Raw genomic sequence first — 19,723 nt, 5'->3', positions numbered from 1 at the left:
CTTAAGCTAACAAAACACTTCTAAATTGCTCCACAGGCAAGGCAGCTCCTTGTCAAATGACAGATGAGGAAAATTTTGTGATTACTTTCTCATATAAAGAGCCCTGGCAATATTCAGGAAAGTATAATACTTTCCTGATCAGCTTAAGTGTTTATCTGATGTGCATCTCAAAGACATTATTGTCTTGAATATAAGTATGTCATCAAAAATAGGAGAGACAGTGATGTGTTCTGCCAAAGAAACAGCAAGGAAGGACACTTTCATAAATACACATATTATCATCATTAACAGAAATCTGGGTCACGTGAGGGAAAGGAACACAGTGCTCTATGAAAAGTTACTTGAGTAAGTAAAGCTGCATTGTGGCAGAGACCACTGTGTACTCGGCACACTCTGTTTCAAGAGATTTGCTATTGAGAGGAGGACTGGCTTTCCCAGCTAACCCCTTGTGCTGGGACTCAGGAGTTTCTGCTCACACCTTGCTCCTCCTGGGACTGCTGTTGAGCAGACCCCTAGCTGTCTTCCTTTTCTCCCCATTTCCCATCTGGTGCCAGGCTGCCTGCAGTTGTGGGGAAGAGGGAGGTTGTAGACCTGCCTGGGCTCTCTTTAGTTGACTAATCTACATGCACTGTGTCTCTTAGGAGTGCAAATGTAGAGCTGGGTGCCTTAGCCAAGAGAGAACTTCCCACATTAATAACCAAGGAACTCAGGACTGATCCATCCAAATCCAAATGTACTATATTTAAATCACTTTTTACTTCTATTCTTAGCCACTTTATGGCATTCACCTTCCTTAAGAGCACTCAGCACACCAAGAGAAAGGCAGCGGGGGAGGCAGGTTTGATAAGGCACCATCCCCTTCAGCCTGCCCTGTTATGAGTCATTAACCATTTCACTAACACACCACCACCTTATTCCTGAGAAACACACTAATCTTGGCAGGTGAGCCCCACACTATCAGCATATCCTGCAGCCAGAACAAACAAATCTAGAATTGACAGCACAATAGTGAGGTAAGTCACTGCAATGTGCCTATCTAAATACTTCATTGATTCCTTATCTACCTGCCAAAGCTAAAGCAGTCCTAAATCAGCCCTGTACCTATTGCTGTCTATACTACCAGCACAGGAAGTTTTGCTGGCTATAATTTCCCAAGTTTTTCCATGGGAGCCATTGCTTTTTCTCTTACCCAAGCTGGTCCTGACACACACTGCAGCTTCCCATTTGCTCTTTCTTCTACAGTTCCTACCCAGATGACATTTACATCCAACCTACTGGATAATTTTACTCCAGCTCCAAGTTGTTATGCACAGGAGCAGCCGTAGCGTTTCTCAAGCTGCGTCTCACAAGCATCCTTAATGAATTGAGTCACTCGCATACGTACATGCCTTTCTCTACACCCACGTAATGAATAGGCTATGAAACAGTAAACACACACCTTTTCATTTTCTCAGTTTTTACCTCTCCCTCGCTGTGGGTTTTTTTGTTTTGTTTGTCTGTGACGATACCTTGTTGCATATATGAAAACCCATTCCTGATTTCTCTGCCGAGTGAACGAACGAGGTTTTTGTTGCTGGTATCACAGCCTATCTGCCAGGATGTCAAAGCATCAGGTTTTGTGCTCATTCCCTGCCCTTTGCTTCCTTTCTAGGGCTCCACCTATTATAGGATACTTACCCTTTGAGGTTCTGGGAACGTCAGGGTATGATTACTACCACGCAGATGACCTGGAGCTTCTTGCTAGGTGCCATGAACACTGTAAGTTCCACTCCCTCTGCAGCCTGCCTGTCTTTGATCTCGTTTGTCACTTGTGCAAAACCCTTTACTGTCATCACAAAAAGCATCTTCTTCACAAGGGAATTCTCTCTTTCCATGGCAGACTGATGCTTATCTAGGAGGTTGAAATCTGCAGAATTCACTCAGATCAGGAACTGTTTGTGCAGGTTTCCTAAACTGGCAGATATCTTGTTTGAGCACAGGTTGTCTGAGATTAACAGATTGGAAGTCAAAACTTTTCCCCCTCTGCCCCCTGTTTGTGAGGGCAGCCCCAAAACCCTGTGAGTTTTGTTGATTGTCACAGTTCATGGGCTCTTGCTGTTCACCCTGAGCTCTAGAACCAGCCGTGAGGCTCAGCTCACCGAAAGGCCTTCTAAGAGCAACATTTGGTTCACCTACCTGTGCAGCTAGTTGTTGTGAACCTCACTTACTCATTAGTAAAATGCTTCTGGAGATTCAGAATTTTTTTTACATACAAAAGTACCGAATACAGTTTCCCTGTGGGTAAAGATGGCTCATATTTAGTTGACCTGAAAGTAAAGCAGCAAAGCAGAAGAGTCCAGTTCAGGCTGATGTATGAACACCAAAGAAAGTCGATTGAGTTCATCTTTGTGCAAGGAGAAATAGTGTGACCTGTGGGAGCCAGGGCACAGGGAAAACTTCGCTTGAGGACCGCAGCAGTGCAGCCTGCTGAAGGATAGAGCTGATGTGAGGAAGGGCAAGAGGTGTCTGCATATGTGGTCTACTCTTAATCAGTGTGCTGTTCCTACCAGTTGTGAAATGCCTTACCCCTGAGTTCATGATTTTTCCATTTTATTAGGTGCATTTCAGACTGAGATATTTAACCAGAATTATGTCTGTCCTCCACTGGCTTTGCCTTGCCAGGCAAAAATTGCAATAAAAAATGACTACATACTTTGTAAAATGCATCTAGGTAATCAGATATTTTGCTAAGAAATATTACTTAGAGGTTTCCTGTGGGAAAACTGTCTGTTTGTCTCTCTGTTATCTCTGCTTGAAAGGAGAGTGTTTTGTCAAAAGGAAACAAGGACACCCCAGAGAGTGGAGCAAGTGGGATGCTGTAATTACTCTGAGATGCAGAGCAGTGCAATGTAGGAACCAAGAAATTCCACAGCCCCCCAGCCCACTGGAGTGAGACGAGCTGCTTCATCTCTGAGTTGCAAACCACCCCCATCTCTACCAAGTACCCTCTTCCACTTACACTTATGAGGTGCTGAAGGGCCTAGTAGAGGACGATGGAGAAAATGACTTCTCTGATTGTTGTTTCCCTGCTGATTTCTCTGCCCTGTCAAGGCAAAGCACTGGTACAACAGCTGTCAGGGAGGCAGGTTGCCTGGCTGAGCCCACGGAGGAGGCTGTGAAAGGGACAGACACAAGTTGTGTCAAGCTCAGCAAGTGTGTCGATGGGCATATTAACAGGGTATTTTAATTGCTTTAAAGTACAGTACTTCTTAGTCCTGTTTGCTTAAAAGACCATTCAGACAGAAGTGACCTACTTAAGCAGACAGTGTCCTTTTAGTAATGTGTGTGTGCAGTTTGATATAGACACAAACTATACTGAGAGTGGGTCAGATCACTCAGCAGAGAATTGATTGCACGATTTATGTTCTACATCCCTACTAGCCATGGATTTCTCTTACATATTAAAGGAGTATTCGCACAACACACCTGTAGGAAAGGATCTTTTTACTGCAGAGGGGAAGGTGCTGGCAAAATGAGCTAGAGAAGTTGCTCCAGGACATCTCTGCCATGACTAGGAACTGAGGGACCCCTAGCACAGCATGTTAGCCAGAAGACCTCTGCTAAGTGCTTCATCTAAAGGCCATCACTGTTAATGGGATCACTAAAGAAGTTAGTCCTGATATTTTAACAAAGTAGAGAGATGGTGAGTGAACATGCATGGGATAGTGTGGCTTGATAAGTTCCTGTTTGTCAGGTTGACAACTCTGGGCAGGCATCTTGCCTACTGCCAAGTAAAATGGATTTGCTGAAACCACATTTGTATGTTAGTTTACATTAATTATTGGTATTTTATGTGAACATGTTTCATTTTGTACTCCCAGCAGTCCAGAACAATTAGTGTGGTTAATGTAGTTCCCTTCATTATTTTCCAGTTTTAGTACAGCACTTGAGATTTTTCTGGATGTAGGCTGATAATATGTACCAGGTCTACTGTAATTAGGTGATCTCTTGGAAGAAAACTCTCAGTTAAACTGCTAAAACTCCACTATCTTATTGTTTATTGGGATTCTGACTTCACACCTTCAGTGTCAGAAATACATTCTCATGTACATGTGAAAGGCAAGTACTTTAAATAGTGTTATTTATGCTTATTTCAGGGGAGCCCATGAATAAGTTATAGGTATATAGCTGGTGATACAGTTATACCAGTTATAAGAGCAATCTCAAAATACCAAAGGGCACTCCTGAAAGTCAGCAGAAAAGGACCCAAACAGGAGCTGAGTACCTGGTTGTGTATCATCTGTTGTGTTTATAAAGCTCAAGAGCCATTTTGGCACTGCCACAGTCTGTGAGAGGTGTGTGGCACTCAGTGGTTTTTCTAATTACCTTTGCACCAGGAAATCCCTGTTTGCTATAAATTGCTTTCTTTTTTTGTTAAACAGTGATGCAGTTTGGAAAAGGAAAGTCCTGTTACTATCGATTCCTGACCAAAGGCCAGCAGTGGATATGGCTGCAGACACACTACTACATCACCTACCACCAGTGGAATTCCAAGCCCGAGTTCATCGTTTGCACTCACCTGGTAGTTAGGTAGGACTAAGCACCAAACCCTTCACAGAATGTGTCTCAGTGTTCAGCCATTACTTTTTCTAGTTCTGTTTTGTGTTAACCAAATATTTGCTGTGCCTACTGACACATTGAGATGGTATGTAATTCCATAAAACTATTATGACAGGGAACACGTATTTTCATTACTCTTTTTCCTTTTTCATCAAGCGGGCCAAAAACCTGGAAGCCACTGTTGGCCAAGTCTACCAGTGTGTTACATTCCCCTTTTATCCCTAGTGATGACACAGCCATTTAAAGATTTAAAGCTGTTAAGAATCAGATGGCTTTATGGTCATGAATGGTATCATATATCTCCTACAAAACGTTTTGATCAGAGTTTTAAGTATTTATGACTTGAAGTTAGCTGCTGGCTTGCAAGCCTTATTCCTCAACCCAAATCCAGCTCAAGATCCTCCCCTAGTGGAAAGCTGCTTATGCTGAGTTCCAACCCGTGCTAGAAGGCAGTGCATGCATGGGATGCTCTGTGATACGAACCTTCTGGAGGGGGATCTGCTTTATTACCACTGCCATCTCAAAAAAGATTGTGTTCAGAGTGAGAATACATTTACTGAAGGGCTTGAAAAAATAGTGACACACTGGTTTGCCCTATTAACTTGAGTAGACTTATTGCTCCCCATGTATTTCTTTATTGTCAGGAATCAATTTTTGATATTTTTCTGATCCCCCTCTTTTTCTCGTCAAACATCTAGAAGAGCAAACACTAGTAAACTGAAAGTACATGGACCTGTTGGAGTGAGTCAGAGGGGGGCCATGAAGATTATAAGAGGGCTGGAGCATCTGTCCTGTGAAGACAGGCTGAGAGAGTTGGGGCTGTTCAGCCTGGAGAAGATAAGATTTCTGTAGAGACCTTCGAGCCCCTTCCAGTACCTAATGAGCACTCAGAAAGTCTTTAAAACATCCTCTCTGTTTTATCCCAGTGGTGAATTATGTGGCATTGTTTAGTGTAAGTATTTTATTTTTTAAGAGGAGAAAAAGTAAGGAAAGCAAATATACAATTTTAGAGGCACATTCCTGGGGATTCCTGCACCTTGCATTGCACCTGGGCAGCTGCTGGTTTGTATTTGGAGCTTCCAGTGGCGTGCAGAGTGTTAACTCTGATGCACCACATTGTATGCACCCTCAAAAAGAGGGAGCTGAGTTCCTCCTCCCCAAGCCACTGGCATAGGGATCACTGAGCTACTGTAGCACATGGAAAAAATTGATTCTTGGTCATCACGAGGTCAGAAAATGAATTTACTCTTGTTATGGCAGTTTACCTGCACAGAAGCTGTAGGATCATTTTTCTACCTGATTATGGAAAATGGGAAACTCTTTTATTAGGAAAATTGTATTGAGACAAAGACACCCATTTTGTCTTCAACAGCCAAGTGCACTTTGCTTTTAGATTAGTTTCATTTGAAGGCATCCAGGGCCAAAATTTGCAAAGGAGCATCTACTTTTGCACTTGGGATGATCCTACAGGCTCTGCAGTCTGGGGTGCAGTGTTGGGACACTGCTCTGTTGTTTCTGACCTGTGGAATTACTCACAGATTGCTAGGCTCTATGATGATGTTCGTTTAAGTACCTTGTATATTGAGAGAGCGTGTGAGTGCATTGTGCAAAGCTTGGGACTCAACATGAAAACTTCATAGTGGCCTGTGTAGTAAGATAGTTACCACAGAGTAAACAATATCTAGACTGAAAAACTGGATTTGAAATGGGTTTTGGGTTTTTTTGGGTTTTTTAGTTATGCAGAAGTTCGGGCTGAGAGAAGGCGAGATCTTGGCCTCGAAGAGTCATCAATTGAACTGGCATCCTCTTCTGTAAAGGTACTGTGTCCCTTCACAATTGAGTAAGAAGGTGTTTAAACTAAACCGAGTAATCGCTTACCAATCTTGGGAAAATACGTGTTCTTGCTTCTCCTTTTTCTTTACTCCCATTTTGTTCCAAGCCTTCAGCTGGGTTATGACTCAGGCAGATCCTGAGAAGTTTTCCTCTGCATAGCTCTAAACTGCCCAACTTGGCTCAGGGCAGGCTGGATGAGCTTTGAGCAACCTGGTCTTAGTGGAAGGTGTCCCTGCCCTTAGCAGAGGGATTGGAACTAGATGATCTTTAAGGTCCCTTCCAACTCAGAGCATTCTCTGATTCCATAATAACTGCAAATTCAGCAGTTCAATTTCTCTGTTCTGCTCCCTGTTATCTTCCTGAGACCATTACATAGCTCCACGTCTCTTCCAGGTCATCTCTCTCCATCTCTGCAATGGATAAAACCATTCCCCAGCCAGCCCCTCGGGCTGCCTTCACTCATTTTCCCCTGCCACTACACCCCAGTGTGCCACAGCCAACCAGCTGTGACATTCCTGAAGAAATCCGGCAGAAAGGAGCTGACTATAAAAGCTTATTTCCTTTTGCCCACAGCTCTGTGGGCAGGTAAGCAGGCGGGTGGCACGCTGGAGCACAGGACACAGGCAGCAATCCCCACGGCATTTGCCTGACACGTGGTGTGTCCCTTCCACTGCTGCTCACTGTCATCAGATGGGTGTCCCAGGCTCCACCCCAAGCCAGGGTGCCTCGGGCATAATTCTGAAGGTCGTGTCTACCTGAAGGCTTTAGGGTGAACACAGAGTGAGCGGGATTTGGTGCTGCACACACCCAGCTGGTTGTTTTTCTCTGCAAACAAATGGTCAGGGAGGTGGAGGTCCCCTCCAGTGCCGTCCCCCTCCACTGACGATCTCACTGCTTGTGCTTCTCTCCCCGCAGAGCCACAGCAGCTACCTGGACGTGGGGCAGTGCGGCAGCAGCCAGGACGCCAGCCGGGAGGGAGTGTCACTGTCATCCCACAGCTCCCGGCGCTCCTCGCACACCGCCCTCTCCGACTCCACGTGTAGGTGCCAGCGCGGCCGAGGACAGCCCAGCATGGGGGCAAGGAGTGGGCTGGAGGGCAGAGCAGCCTCCAAAATATTGGGGTTCTGCTGGAGGTGACCGAACCGGGGTGGGAGGGAAATGCTCAGCACTGGGACCAACATACCGTGTAATAAAAAGTTACAGTGCAGCAACAGAGCCACGATGATGTGCTGCCTCCTCCCTCTTAGCCCACTGCTGGTGTGAGAGCAGTTGTCCCCTGGTTTGTCACCAGCTGAGGGTCACGGCTGTTTGCTGTGACTCAGAGGACAGGAGGTGGCTCGCTAGCTTGACTGAGCCCTGAACTTCACTGACAAAAGTTTTATTTTGGGATAATATAATTTTATTATGGGGTGTCTTCTGCTAAATCCCTGCAGAAGGAGCTCAGAAGGATGCCTGCCTCGCTGGCAGCTTCATCCCAGCTCCTGCGAGTGCCACCCCTGCCCTGGGAGTGACAGTGAGGTAACCACAGTGCCCGTGCAGGGAGGGCTGTGTGTAGGAAACTACTGACTCAGGGGCCTTTTCTTGAAATACTTGCCATGGGGAGAGTGGTAATCTCATCTGGAGACACCCATGAAGGACAGACTGAGATGTGGGGTTGGCATCAGAATGGACCCCAATGAGTCAGGCAGGAAGCCAGAGGGACCACAGAGGGGCAGTTTGGGGACCTGCTTTGGCAGCGCTTGGGTCACTGTTCATCTGCATGTGCAGAGCTCAGGCTCAGCCAGGGTACCCAGGCACGGGGCTGCTGTATCATGGTGAACTATCTCTTTTCCAGCCACGTCATCCATGCGGCGCACGGACACCAGCACTCCCACCCGGCCGTCAGTGCCCGGGGGTCAGGCAGAGAAGGCAGCCCTGCGGCTGGCATCAGTCGGAAGCACTCAGGTCAGTGGTCCTGGCAAGGAAAAGCCTTTCTGAGGCTGTTAAAGAAACCTTGATCTCTCCCTCAAAGATGCTGGATCCCCCACTCTGAGTGTGCTGGGATTTCTCAGGGCTGTGGGGAGCAGCACTGGCTGGCAGAGCCAGTGGAGGGATGCCAGAGGCTCCTCTGCTTCCTCCTTTCAGGATTCATTTTGCTCCTCCAGGCTAAATGGCTTCTCACGCCACCAGCCTGTTTTTCCTGGGGTTTGTACTCATGAAATGGCCTTTATCCAAAGTGGATGCTGACACCAAGGACTTGCAATTAGCAGGGGCATGCAGGAGCTTAAATTCTCCCTTCAGAGTGATTCTCAGACCTCCACATGGAGTTGTCTAATTCCCTGCACTTGTTCATCCCTGATATGGGCAGGTACAGCACCAACTCTGTGCTAGAGGTGCTATGGACCTACAGTAAGGCAAAGTTTTCATTTCTAGGCCATAGCCACTCCTCAAGCCCCTGGTGAACACCTCCCTCAGCACCCTGTGGCTCAGCTGGCAGTCCCCTCCCAGCACCCTGTGATGGTACGTGGTTTATCTTTATTAAGTGCAGTGGTGTGACCAGTCACTGGGGCAGCCTTGGTGGCTCTGATTCAGTACCCACCTCCTTGCTTGCTCATCTCAGAGTGGGGACAGTGTTTCTGTGCCCCTTCTGTTGCTGTTACTAAGATTTACCTGCAACCAAATTATTGCAACCACTTATTTCAGTGAGGAGACAGAACAGGTGAGACACCCAAGGAAACAGTGTAGAAGTTTTACACTTGTCAAAAGCATTGGAGGCTGCTGAAGGCTCCTCTCTGAATCTGTAGCAGCTAACTACAGGCTGATACAATGCTGAAGTTTTATTCCCCTGGTAAAGGAAGGGGATGCCATGAAAGATTTGAGTTAGGCCAGGGAAAGAAAAAACAAAAACCGCAAGAAAAATGTGGGAGTCATAAATCATAACAGTGAGATCCGTCCTCACAGAGCTTTGATGTCAGTGTAGTAAATGTTCAGACTATAAAACAGGAATTGAAGATGGCCAGCATAGGTGTGAAGGATGGATCCCAGGTGGGATTGCAGCATAACTTGGGCCTGACATTTGACAAATACCGTTAGCAGCACAACTGAAAACCCAGCCAGGAGGTGTGGCAAGGGTTTGGATGCAGTGGCCCAAAACCAGCAGGGTGTTACAGCAATTTAATAGACCAACACCTGGAGGGAGGTACTGAGTGTGAACCAGCTGTGTTCCTGCTGTGGAACTACAGTGGTACTTTGTTTAAATATGCAATTGACATTTTTTGTCAGCACCATCTTTTCTACGGCAAAAACTGAAAAGCAGTAATTTTTCTGAAGCCAACATCACGTATGAATGTGAGTAGCAGACTGGTCCTACCCTGTGATCCTTTTTAATCTGTTATCTGCAGCCCGTGTACCACTTCCCAACCCAGCTGGGGATGATGCATCAGCTGAAAGAGCAGCTGGAGGAGAGGACTCGCATACTACAAGCTGACATCAAGACTCAGCAAGAAGAACTCCACGTCATCAAGGAGCAGCTCCAGTTAGTGCAGGACTCCAACCTGCAGGTACTTGCTGTCCCAGGGACTCCCAAACTCACCAACCGTTTGCTTTTCCTTTGAGCACACAGATCTGTAACAAAATTGTCTGTGGCAAAAGCATTAGGAAAGGAACTCTGGACAAATTGGTAATTTGGTCTCAGGCATGGGAGTGGTGTCTCCTGAGAGCTGAGTGACGTCAGTACGTGGCTAAGTATTGAATCAGTAATATTCATGATTTACAGAAAAAGAAATCCCAAATTAATCCCAAGTCCTCTCTGTACAAAAAGCTTGGTGCTTCAGTATTTGATCAGTGCTGCTGGATCCCTTGTGCCACTCCTGAAAAACAGAGCAGGCACAATGGATCTGGAACAGTCATGGCTCTGAATAAATATTTAACCCAAGCTAACATCTGATTTTCTGTTACTCATGGTTCACTTTGCCCCTGGATTTAGAGGTGCTGCTGCTGCAGTGTTATTTCTCCCAGGCATTACCACCAACAACTCGTGTGTCTCTTTTACTTAAAGATGCTGATGCAGCAGCCAATCCCTGTCGTCTTTAACAATGTGCAGCACCCAAGCCCCAGGAGGCCACCGCCCCAGGGGACGCCCAGGCAGAGCACAGCCAAGAAGTCACAACAGCCAGGCCTCGTGGGGACAAAGCACTACTGCAGCACCCACCTGCCATCACCGCGCCAGTTCCTCAGGGACCCCCACAGCACGGCCACCCAGGTCACTGCCTGCTTCCTTGTCTTCATCATTCCCATTCCTGGCTTTTAAATATTTGCCTGCCATGTTCCTCCCCCACCGTGGTCCCATACATCCCCTCTGTGTTGGTTTTTCTGCGTTGCTGGCATTACAGAATTTGTGTTGAGAGTCAGTTGTGAATAATGTCGTTCAACAGTAAAGGTAAAAGCCAGGTAGCCGAAAAGCATTTGAACCCAGGGACTGGGACCCTCCTCGTGACCCTGGGGAGGAAGTGAGTGGGAAGTCTGGGCTCTCAGTCACTTGTGTTCATGATTGCAACACAATGCTCCTTTGTAGTCACTGAGAGTTGTGGTTTCATAACAAAGGAACGTAGGCATCATTTGGAAAGATTAGTTTTCCTCTGCCCAAAGAGTCTTGGAAAGCAGGTTTGAAAAACAGTTTTGTCATCACTAGACCTAAATCCACTATTAAGATGGTCACTTCTCCTTGGGAAAGATTTGAGTTCTCCAAAAGCAAAAAAGGCTTTTTGAGCTCTTTTTGCTGGTCTAAAGGACAGATGAGAAGCTTTCCTTGGGGACTTTGGATTTACACTTCCCCTCTTAAGCTGTTCTCCTCCCCCTCAATCCTTTTGTACTCTGATTTCTCAAGGGACTGTCTGTCTCTGCTGCTGGCAATGCCAGCACCTGCCCTGCAGGGACAATAAATGCCAATGGTTTGGCTGTCCTGAAAAGATACACTGTTTCTACTGCTGTGTTCAGGAACAATGTCCTATTGTTCCTTCTCCTTTTTCCACCTGCACACTGTAAGCACTTATTTTAGCCTTCTGTTAGGGAGCTTTAAAACTTACATGGGTATCTCTGTTTCAGGTACAGCAGCAGCAGCAGCACCTAATGAGAGGAAGCCAAGGCCAGCAAACGTGTCTGCCAGGGCAGGCAAGCATTTCAGTGCCCCTCTACAACAACCCCATGGTGTTCTCACAAACACACCCCATTGCAGTGGCTGCACAGATGCCGCCTGACAGCAGCGAGAGGCAACCACAGTCTGAGTACAGCCAGGACAGGACCCTCAGGTACCCACAGCCCTGCCTTCCAAGTAGCTCAGTAAGCTTTGGACATCTGCTGCTGTTAGAGGAGTAAACAGGAAAAACTAGTCTTTCCCAAACCTGTGTCTTGCCTGTTCTGAAACTCTAGAGTGTCTTTTCTCCAGGCAGGACAAGTGCTATGGCAAAGCCTTTTTTTTATACGCTGCTGGAAACGTCATATAAAACATATACAACTGTCCCAAACTATTCAACTGCCTTTCAGAGAGACAGTGCTTGCAAGATCCAGCTGTTCCAAAATATTGTTTAAGGAAACAGGATAAATCATAGAGGTCTCATCATCTATAAAATGTATTTCTCACATGACAAATGTAGCAAATTTCAGCTCACCTCTGCAAGTCCATTAGAATCATATAATCACAGAAAGGTTTGGGTTGGGAGGGATCTTAAAGAGCATGTAGGGACCCTTATGCCATGGCAGGGACACCTTCCACTAGACCAGGTGGCTCAGAGCCCTGTCCAGTCTGGCCTTGAACACTTCCAGGGGTGGGGCAGCCACAGTTTTGCAGGGCTCCACCACTCTCACAGGGAAGAATTTCTTCCTAAGATCTAATCTAACCTTGCCCTTTGTCAATTTAAAGCCATTCTCCCCTTGTCCTGTCACTATATGCCTTTGTAGAAAGCCCCTTCAGGCACTGGAAAGGGCTCAGAAGTCTCCCTGGAACCTTCTCTTCTCCAGGCTGAACAACCCCAACTCTCTCAGCCTGTCTCCATAGGAGAGATGTGATGTGATAAGAAGGATCCTGTTCCATTAGCTAGTTTTCAAGGTGGTGGTTTGCCTGCTTTCATGGAGAATTTTCAGAGATTTGTTTCTAGAGACTGACAGGAGCTTGAACCTCTCCCTTCCCTGACCATCCTCTGTTTTATTCCACTGCAGGATGCTGTTGGATCAATCCATCCAAGCCATGATGCCTGCAGCCAACACCAGTGGCCAGGCTGTGCAGAGCAGTGCCAGCAGGCAGCAAGGAAAGTGAGTCTTTGCTGGCCCTTGTTTTCCTGCAGTGTTTTAGCAGGGCACTTTATGGCACTGAAAATAACTTGGCAAAACTTGTACCTGATCATGCAAACATGAGCAGTCTCAGTCTGAAATGAAGCAAAAGTTCAACTGGTTAGGACAAAAAGTAATGAGAATATTTTTTAACTACAAAGAACTTTATGATAAATAAAGTGCTTTGGAAAAAAAGAATCAACCGTTCTCTGGCTTTTGCAAATCATAAAATGCCTTATCAAGACATGGAGATGTACAGCCTTAAAAACCTTAATTTTCTGCATTTCCAGTCCATGTTTGGTAGGAAGGGGGAAATCTGGGGCCTGTTGTTGCCAGGGTCTGTGTGGTTTGACAATCCCTGCTCCAGTCTGGTTCCTGCACCACCTGGACTCCTCAGTGCCTATTCTAGTGGTGGGTCTGGGTTTGGGTTCTTACACCTGATTTCCCTCCTCGTGGCAGATTCGTTGCGGAGCAGCAGACCCTGCCTCCCCCAGTACAGGTACAGCCAGTCACCTGTAGCACCAGCCGACCTCCAGCCCCATCGCCCATTTTCTCCCCATCTCTGATGATCCCACACACCAGCTTCACATCCCACCAGGCCAACACACCGCTTCATCTGCACCAGTGGCCACAGCAGCAGGTTCCGCAGCACCGTCTCTACCTTCAGGTATTGGAGCACAGGTTTCTGAGGAGGCACAGGGATGGCTTTGGGGTTGGTTGGGGCTTTTTTTTAAGGAATGGGGCTTACTTGCCTGATCAAACTTGATCAGTGCACTTGCACATCCTCCATTCCTGTTGTATCTGCATGTAGCCACGTGCTCAGCCTTTCTAGGCTGACTGCACCTGCTCAAGGCTGTTATTTTCCCACACACTCAGTTATCACCTAAGTGTCCAGGAGAAATATTCAGTTTTTAAAACACAACTTTTCATCCAGAGGAGCTCTGGTGGGAAGCTTACTGTAGACATGAAACATGATAAGAGAGAAGCTCTTTTTAAAACATGCCTCCTACTGTTATGTCTCAACAGAGCAAGGTTTTTACCAGCTGCTGTGATGGCTTTTGTTTTAATAAATGGGTATTTCACAACACAAATCTCTGGAGAAGGTGATTTTGGTTTTTCAACACAGTTTTCATCAGTGCATGCTGAACCAGTGATGCTGCCAAGGAGAGGGGTTGTTGAAACTAGTCATTAATTATTAACACACTCTCCCAGCCTTGCCTGGTTGGCAGAGGTAACTTGCAGTCCTCCAGGCAAAGATGGTAGAAAAGAAAGCAGCAGGAGCTGAAAGCAGCCACACAGCAGGACTGGATTTATAGTAAGAAATGAATTGTTGTTGTCATCAAATGTGGGCATGAGCCATCCCCACTTTGGGTATGTGTCCTCATGGGCTGCACTGAGGTCCAGAGAATCAGCAATAGGGGTGGCAGAATGATGATGCTGGGACAGATAAGTAGCTCCAGGGCAACAGAAAACCAGGCTTTGGTATCACAATGCCTTTCATAGGGGGTTAACCAGTAAGTCCCCATCTTTGGGATACCAGCCACAGGGTGGTACATGGCTGAGGTCACTCTACAACCTCTTCATTGCTTGCCTGAAGGTCCTTCCCATGGAATATGAAAGTTGCACATCCTGCACATTTTACCATGCATCTTAAGTAGCTTTTGAAGGTCTCCATTCCTGCTGGGCCCTCCATGGGGATGGTAGGACAGATGGGTTCTGCTTCCCCTCCATACTCTCTGTCATTGTTAGTTGTACTGACAGCAGCAGCATCCCAAGGGATACAACCCGTACCCTCAGTGGGTAGAGGTTACCTTTAGGACTTGGTACTCACACTCCTGTGTGTGAGTCTCAGCACTGGCCCTGCAGCAAGAGAGGGAGTGGCTGGATGATGGGGCATGTCTGATCTCTCAGATTTGTGTCTCCCAACAGATGCAAGGTCCTGAGCTGGTGCCTGGGGGTCCAACGCAGCGCATCTTCCAGCCACCCCACGCTCCACAGCAGAACCCCCTGAGCTACTTCCTCCACCCACAGCAGCAGAGCCACCACACGCAGGGCCAGCCCTGCAACCTGCCTGACCTGCCTGAGATGCAGCTGCCCTGAATGTTGGCTCTGAGAGGCAGGGACCACGTGGCTGCAGCCGCTCAGCACCCCGGGTGCACACAGGGGAGAGCGCGGTGCCGTCAGAGCACGGGACGGGTGAGGTCGGGCTCCGTGGGAAGGTGGTGGCTGGAGGAACAGTCCCCAATGGGGATGGATGGCTCCAGGAGCACCCCATCTGTTGGGATTTCCATGCAGCCAGTCCGTGATGCTGCTCTGGCAGCTGTTTGTGCCCTGGCCCAGCACCACAGTGCAACTGGAGGCAGTGGCTTTCTGGCTGCAGGGAGGTCAGTTATCAGGTCGCCATGAAGCTTGGTTTGCAATGGAAAAGACCCTTTTCCATTCAGGACTTCAGTGCTGAAAGTCACTGTGAATTTAAGCCCAGCATTTGAAGCACATAGACAGACTGTACCGGTCCACAGGACGCTGTTGGATTACCATGTACATAACTCGTTTTGCTGTAGTAGGTGGATTGTGGATTTTTTGTCCCCTTTTTTCTATACCTCAGTCCCACAGTTTTTTGTTTTCCAGGAGATTGGATAATGCTGCTAATTTACATAACACCACTTTTGCCTGAATTTCTTACTGTTGTTATACCAGCTCACATCGCAGCTAGTACAATATTTGTCATGTTTTATTTTTGGTTAACAAGTGCATAGAAATTTATAGGGTTTTTACTCCCTGTAGCCGAATATTTTTCAGGTTACAGACAAAGAATCCTTACTCCTTCTTTTTCTGGTTTTTTTTGTTTCATTTAGAGTGACGTAGTTGTGTGTGTTTCTATACATAAAAACAAACAAACATGCATAGACTGGCATATGACAGCAAACTTTCTGGTTTTGCTAGGTCATGTTTCAATTTGGCACACCCAAAATGTATGATCAGGACACAAGCGATGTTACAAGCCCGTGGGGTCAGCAATAAATTGTATTTTTGTAAATTGTCACTTTTTAACTATAAGTTTATATTTATGAATTGAAAAACAAGTTTATTCCTCAGTGGGTGTATAGTTAAGTGTCCCTACTGTTTGTGTCTTTCCAAAGGAAAAATGAAAATGTACATTTTTGAGGCGTTAGTAGCTGAGTACTACCTATGGGCGCTGGTAGAGGCCAAAGGCAGGAGATGGGTTTGGCCATTACTTTGCAAAATAATGATTAGTTAGGACCAGGTCCATCTAGCAGTAAAGGTCCACCTGATAGTCAGAGCAAAGTTTAGGGAGGGGTTAGTTTGTAATGTCAAAATCAAGCAAACCGTGCTTTTTTTTTTTTTTTTTGCCTTTTTTTTGGCATTTGTTTCCTTTTTTATCTTGTGCAAGCTGCTTGCTTGGCTCTTTGTAGCACTGCAGCAGGTGGATACTGTGTTACTGGTGTTACTGGTGGAGCAGCCTTTGGCACAAGCAGCCCTGTGTTTCAAGGGGAAAGTGGGAACGTGTCAAAGCAGTAGCTACAGCTAATGGTACCTTGAGCTCTCCAATGCCATAAGCACAGATCTGTCTATAGCTCTATCTATAAATCTGTAGCTGTATCTGTATATCTCTAGCTGGCTCACTTGCTCCCAGCGTTTTCTGTGCTGCAGCACTGGGAGGATTTCGTTAACTTTGGGCCCAGGCTGAGCTTGGGGGGCAGAACAGGATTGTTTCAGCCTGGGTGAACAAGGCTATGGCAGCCAGAGTCTACTGGAGAACTCAGGAGTGAAACAGAAGTGTGACAGCTCTGCCTCAGACAGGATTTTGTCTGCAGCCTCCCTGCTGCCTGGTGGGGTGCAGCAGGGCTCCCCCAGCCTCTGTACACCAGAGGCTGTTCCCCAGCAATTTTTCTTGGGAAGGGAATGTGTTTTTTCTGTGCCACATTGCCTGGGGTGATGATGGTGGGAGGACAGGCTGCTGGAGCAGGGGCCAGCCAGGAGCTTTCAGGGGGCAGGTGCAAGGCACTAACCAGGGTTGTGCCTTGTCAGCTCAGTCCCTGGCTGGGCCCCTGCCCAGCCAGAACATGCAGCCCTGGACACTGGGCAGCAGAGCAGCTGCTCTCAGACACAGCCTGAACCAGCCCCCTCATTTCAAACCACAACAAGAAATTCTGGCTATAGCAGAGCTACAGGCCAGAGCCACGGCACTGCTGGTAATGGGATGTGGAGCACCTGCCTTTGCAGAGCAACCTGGAGCTGAAATAATGACACGTCACCCCTTGGCTCTTAGAGCCCAAGCCCTGGAGAGAGCGTGGGGGATTTCCTGCCCCGGCATTTGTACTGCAACAAGGGCCAGCACAGAACCCTTGGGGTAGATAACTTTTTTTTTTTTTCAAAGCACTATGACTTTTAGGGTCTCCCTCTCCCCAAGACAGTGGGATTGCTCATGAGGCTGTGGGAGTTGTTTGGGGGTTTTTCCCACCATAGCCTTGGAACATAATGTCAGAGGGGAGGCAAACATACATTTGTGTTAGGGGTCCACCACTGTACAGTTTGTGACTCAGGGTGGCTGGCAGGAGGGAAAGGTTGAGCATCTTCCTGACTTGCCCATTAAACCTGCATCATCCCAGTCCACCACCATGGCTGGTGTGCAGTGTCCCATCACTACACAAGAGCCCACCTATGGCAGGTGCCAATCAAGTGTATCTCAGAGGTGGTGGTGGCTGGGGTCAAGGGCTTGGGGAGTGTATTTTTTTAACAATGCTTGGTAGGGAGGCAGCTGAGGCAGAGCAGTTTTCCAGCACTGCTGTGTCTTCGACAGCGAGTGAAAGAAGAGGGTTGGGAAGGGGTTTGGGGGAGGTGGGGGTGGTGGGTGTGCCGGATGGGGCCATGCCATGGGCACAGCCCTTCTGATGGCAGGGAGAGCTGGGGGGGCACTGTGTCCCTGCTTGCAGCCTCTCAGCGAGGAGCAGAGGAGCTTTGTGAGGATGTTTACATGTTAGATCAGCCTTGCTGAAACAAGAGACCTAAAAACGCACTTTATCATGTGCCCCCCCCCTTTTTCCCAGTGCCCACCCCAGCCACTGGCCTCGCTGCTGGTGGGCAGGGGGGCTGCACAGTCCCAGGCACTGCCTCACAGGTAGGGCCTTGTTTTCCAGACATGCTCCAAAGGACAAAATCCCACCATCCCTTTCTGGGGCTTGTTCAGTCCCTGCTCAGTCTGCCTCCAGCTGAGGGAGGGAAGGCTGAGTCAGGGCCATGGGGTTTTTGCCTTATATTGTCACTCACTCTCAAAAAATATATGGATAAATAAATCTCTTTATTCAGGTTGATTTGTATTTGTTTACCTCGGTATTAGCTATGACCTGTGTTTTTAGGACTCATTTGGAATTGAGGGTTGCTGGTGGGTTTGGTTCACACACTCCCAGCTGCAACGAGAAAGCACAAGTGTGACTTGTTGGTGACAAGCAGAGGGCAGGAAAGTGACGGCACCTGCAGTGGGGTCGGGCTCCAGTGTCGGTGTCAACCTATCAGTCATTAATCTTCTGAGGTTTTCTAGTACACAAGTACCTATATACTATATCTCTCTATATATAGATATATGTATTTTTAATATGCATATATATGTATGCACACGTATATCTATATATAAATATATATGGGCCACACAATTCCAGACCTCTGAAAACACAGGCAGCTTTAATTAATAAAGTCTTGCACTTTTAGCGTATTTGTACATATAAGCTAAAGCCTGGTGGGTATAATCAGGCTGGTTTGACAAACACAATGAGAAGTTACTGTACATATTGTATATATTCCATGCAAAAAAAAACAAACAAAAAAAAGAAAATAAGAAAAAGTCTAGAATTGAGTATAAATCTTGGTTTATTTTATATGATGTTGAATATAAATAAATTTATAAATGTTACTATTCTTAAAAGTATTTTGTAATGGGAAAAAGAAAGTGTCTTATGAAGATGAACAGTAAAGATTTTATTCTTGTTTTGAATCTATGTCCCTGCACAGCTCCATTGAATGGGAGCCTGTGCATTTTGACAAGCTTTAAACAGATTGTACATAGTATTTAAAAAAAAAAAAGATAAGAAGAAATAAAATAATACTTGTAAGGCCTCTTACACACTATGTGTTGTTGTTATTCCCTGGGTGCTGTGGGTTCATTGGGGATCAGAATCTGATCCCTGCTGTCCAGGAAAAACAAGAGCAGCAGCGTCATGGATTCATGTGCATGAACTGCTGAAGGGATGGGGCTCAAGAGGGAGACTGGGATTTCCATGACCAGTGCCAGAAGCAATAGGGAGAATGCATCAATTAGAAAGAACAAGGCATCAGGGTCAGTGTGGACACATCTGCACACTGTAAATGTTTCATCTGGATGCAAAAAGCGAGTGACAGTACTGGTCTCACTCACTCACCATCTCAGCACTGAACTCAGCTCAGGCTGTAACAAAGCTTAACTAGTCCCAGACCTCAGAATCTGGGTCTCCATTTTTCCTCCATTGCTGGGAGGCTGGCATCCCAGCTTGGGTTTTGCCTTAGTCCTTGTTTTGGAAAGAACTAAGTGTGGCTTTAACCTGGCCGATCCTCTTGAAGGAACTTCTGCAACAGACCATCACTAGACATAATACTGCCTCAAACACAGATTTGTTTCTTTTTAAAGTGAAACAATACTTTATTTAACACCTCATTTGTCTTACAGTACTTCTTCATACAATACATTGTATAAAAGCCAATCTGTCAACACAAACATGTTGCCTTCTTGGTAAAGTGACAAAGCTATAGCAAAAAAAATAGCCTATTTTTCTGGAAACAAATTGGAATATTTCCTTCTGCTTTAGTCCAGATAACAACTGAAATTGCAATCAAGAACCTTGTATGGTACAACTGGATGAGAAACTTCTAGTAAAATCAACACACAGCTATTTCTTAGTCACTATGGTAGCAAACTCTTCTAAAATTACATTATTAT

The 19,723-nt window shown here is 46.5% G+C and overlaps 1 protein-coding gene across 8 annotated transcripts in view; it reads left to right on the top strand.

The window, feature by feature from the left end:
- PASD1 (PAS domain containing repressor 1) overlaps positions 1 to 18,867 on the top strand; it is a 101,849-nt gene extending 82,982 nt beyond the window's left edge. For 6 of the 8 annotated variants that reach the window (XM_027645218.1, XM_027645217.1, XM_027645219.1 and 3 more), the window contains 12 exons: positions 1,652 to 1,758; positions 4,422 to 4,569; positions 6,335 to 6,416; positions 7,348 to 7,471; positions 8,267 to 8,376; positions 8,845 to 8,931; positions 9,813 to 9,971; positions 10,469 to 10,672; positions 11,515 to 11,717; positions 12,625 to 12,717; positions 13,195 to 13,402; positions 14,665 to 18,867. In XM_027645218.1, the coding sequence (XP_027501019.1) occupies positions 1,652 to 1,758; positions 4,422 to 4,569; positions 6,335 to 6,416; positions 7,348 to 7,471; positions 8,267 to 8,376; positions 8,845 to 8,931; positions 9,813 to 9,971; positions 10,469 to 10,672; positions 11,515 to 11,717; positions 12,625 to 12,717; positions 13,195 to 13,402; positions 14,665 to 14,835 (1,696 nt within the window). In that variant the 3' untranslated portion in view covers positions 14,836 to 18,867. The remainder of the gene's footprint in view (positions 1 to 1,651; positions 1,759 to 4,421; positions 4,570 to 6,334; positions 6,417 to 7,347; positions 7,472 to 8,266; positions 8,377 to 8,844; positions 8,932 to 9,812; positions 9,972 to 10,468; positions 10,673 to 11,514; positions 11,718 to 12,624; positions 12,718 to 13,194; positions 13,403 to 14,664) is intronic. The other 2 variants (XM_027645221.1, XM_027645222.1) reach the window with 2 other exon arrangements.
- Positions 18,868 to 19,723: the final 856 nt, after the last annotated feature.

The sequence above is a fragment of the Corapipo altera genome, unplaced genomic scaffold (assembly GCF_003945725.1).
Source record: "Corapipo altera isolate COAL_440 unplaced genomic scaffold, ASM394572v1 65, whole genome shotgun sequence".
In the NCBI taxonomy this organism is placed as follows: Eukaryota; Metazoa; Chordata; class Aves; order Passeriformes; family Pipridae; genus Corapipo; species Corapipo altera.
Note: the sequence above shows the minus strand (reverse complement) of the source record. Positions and strands in the feature narration are given on the sequence as shown.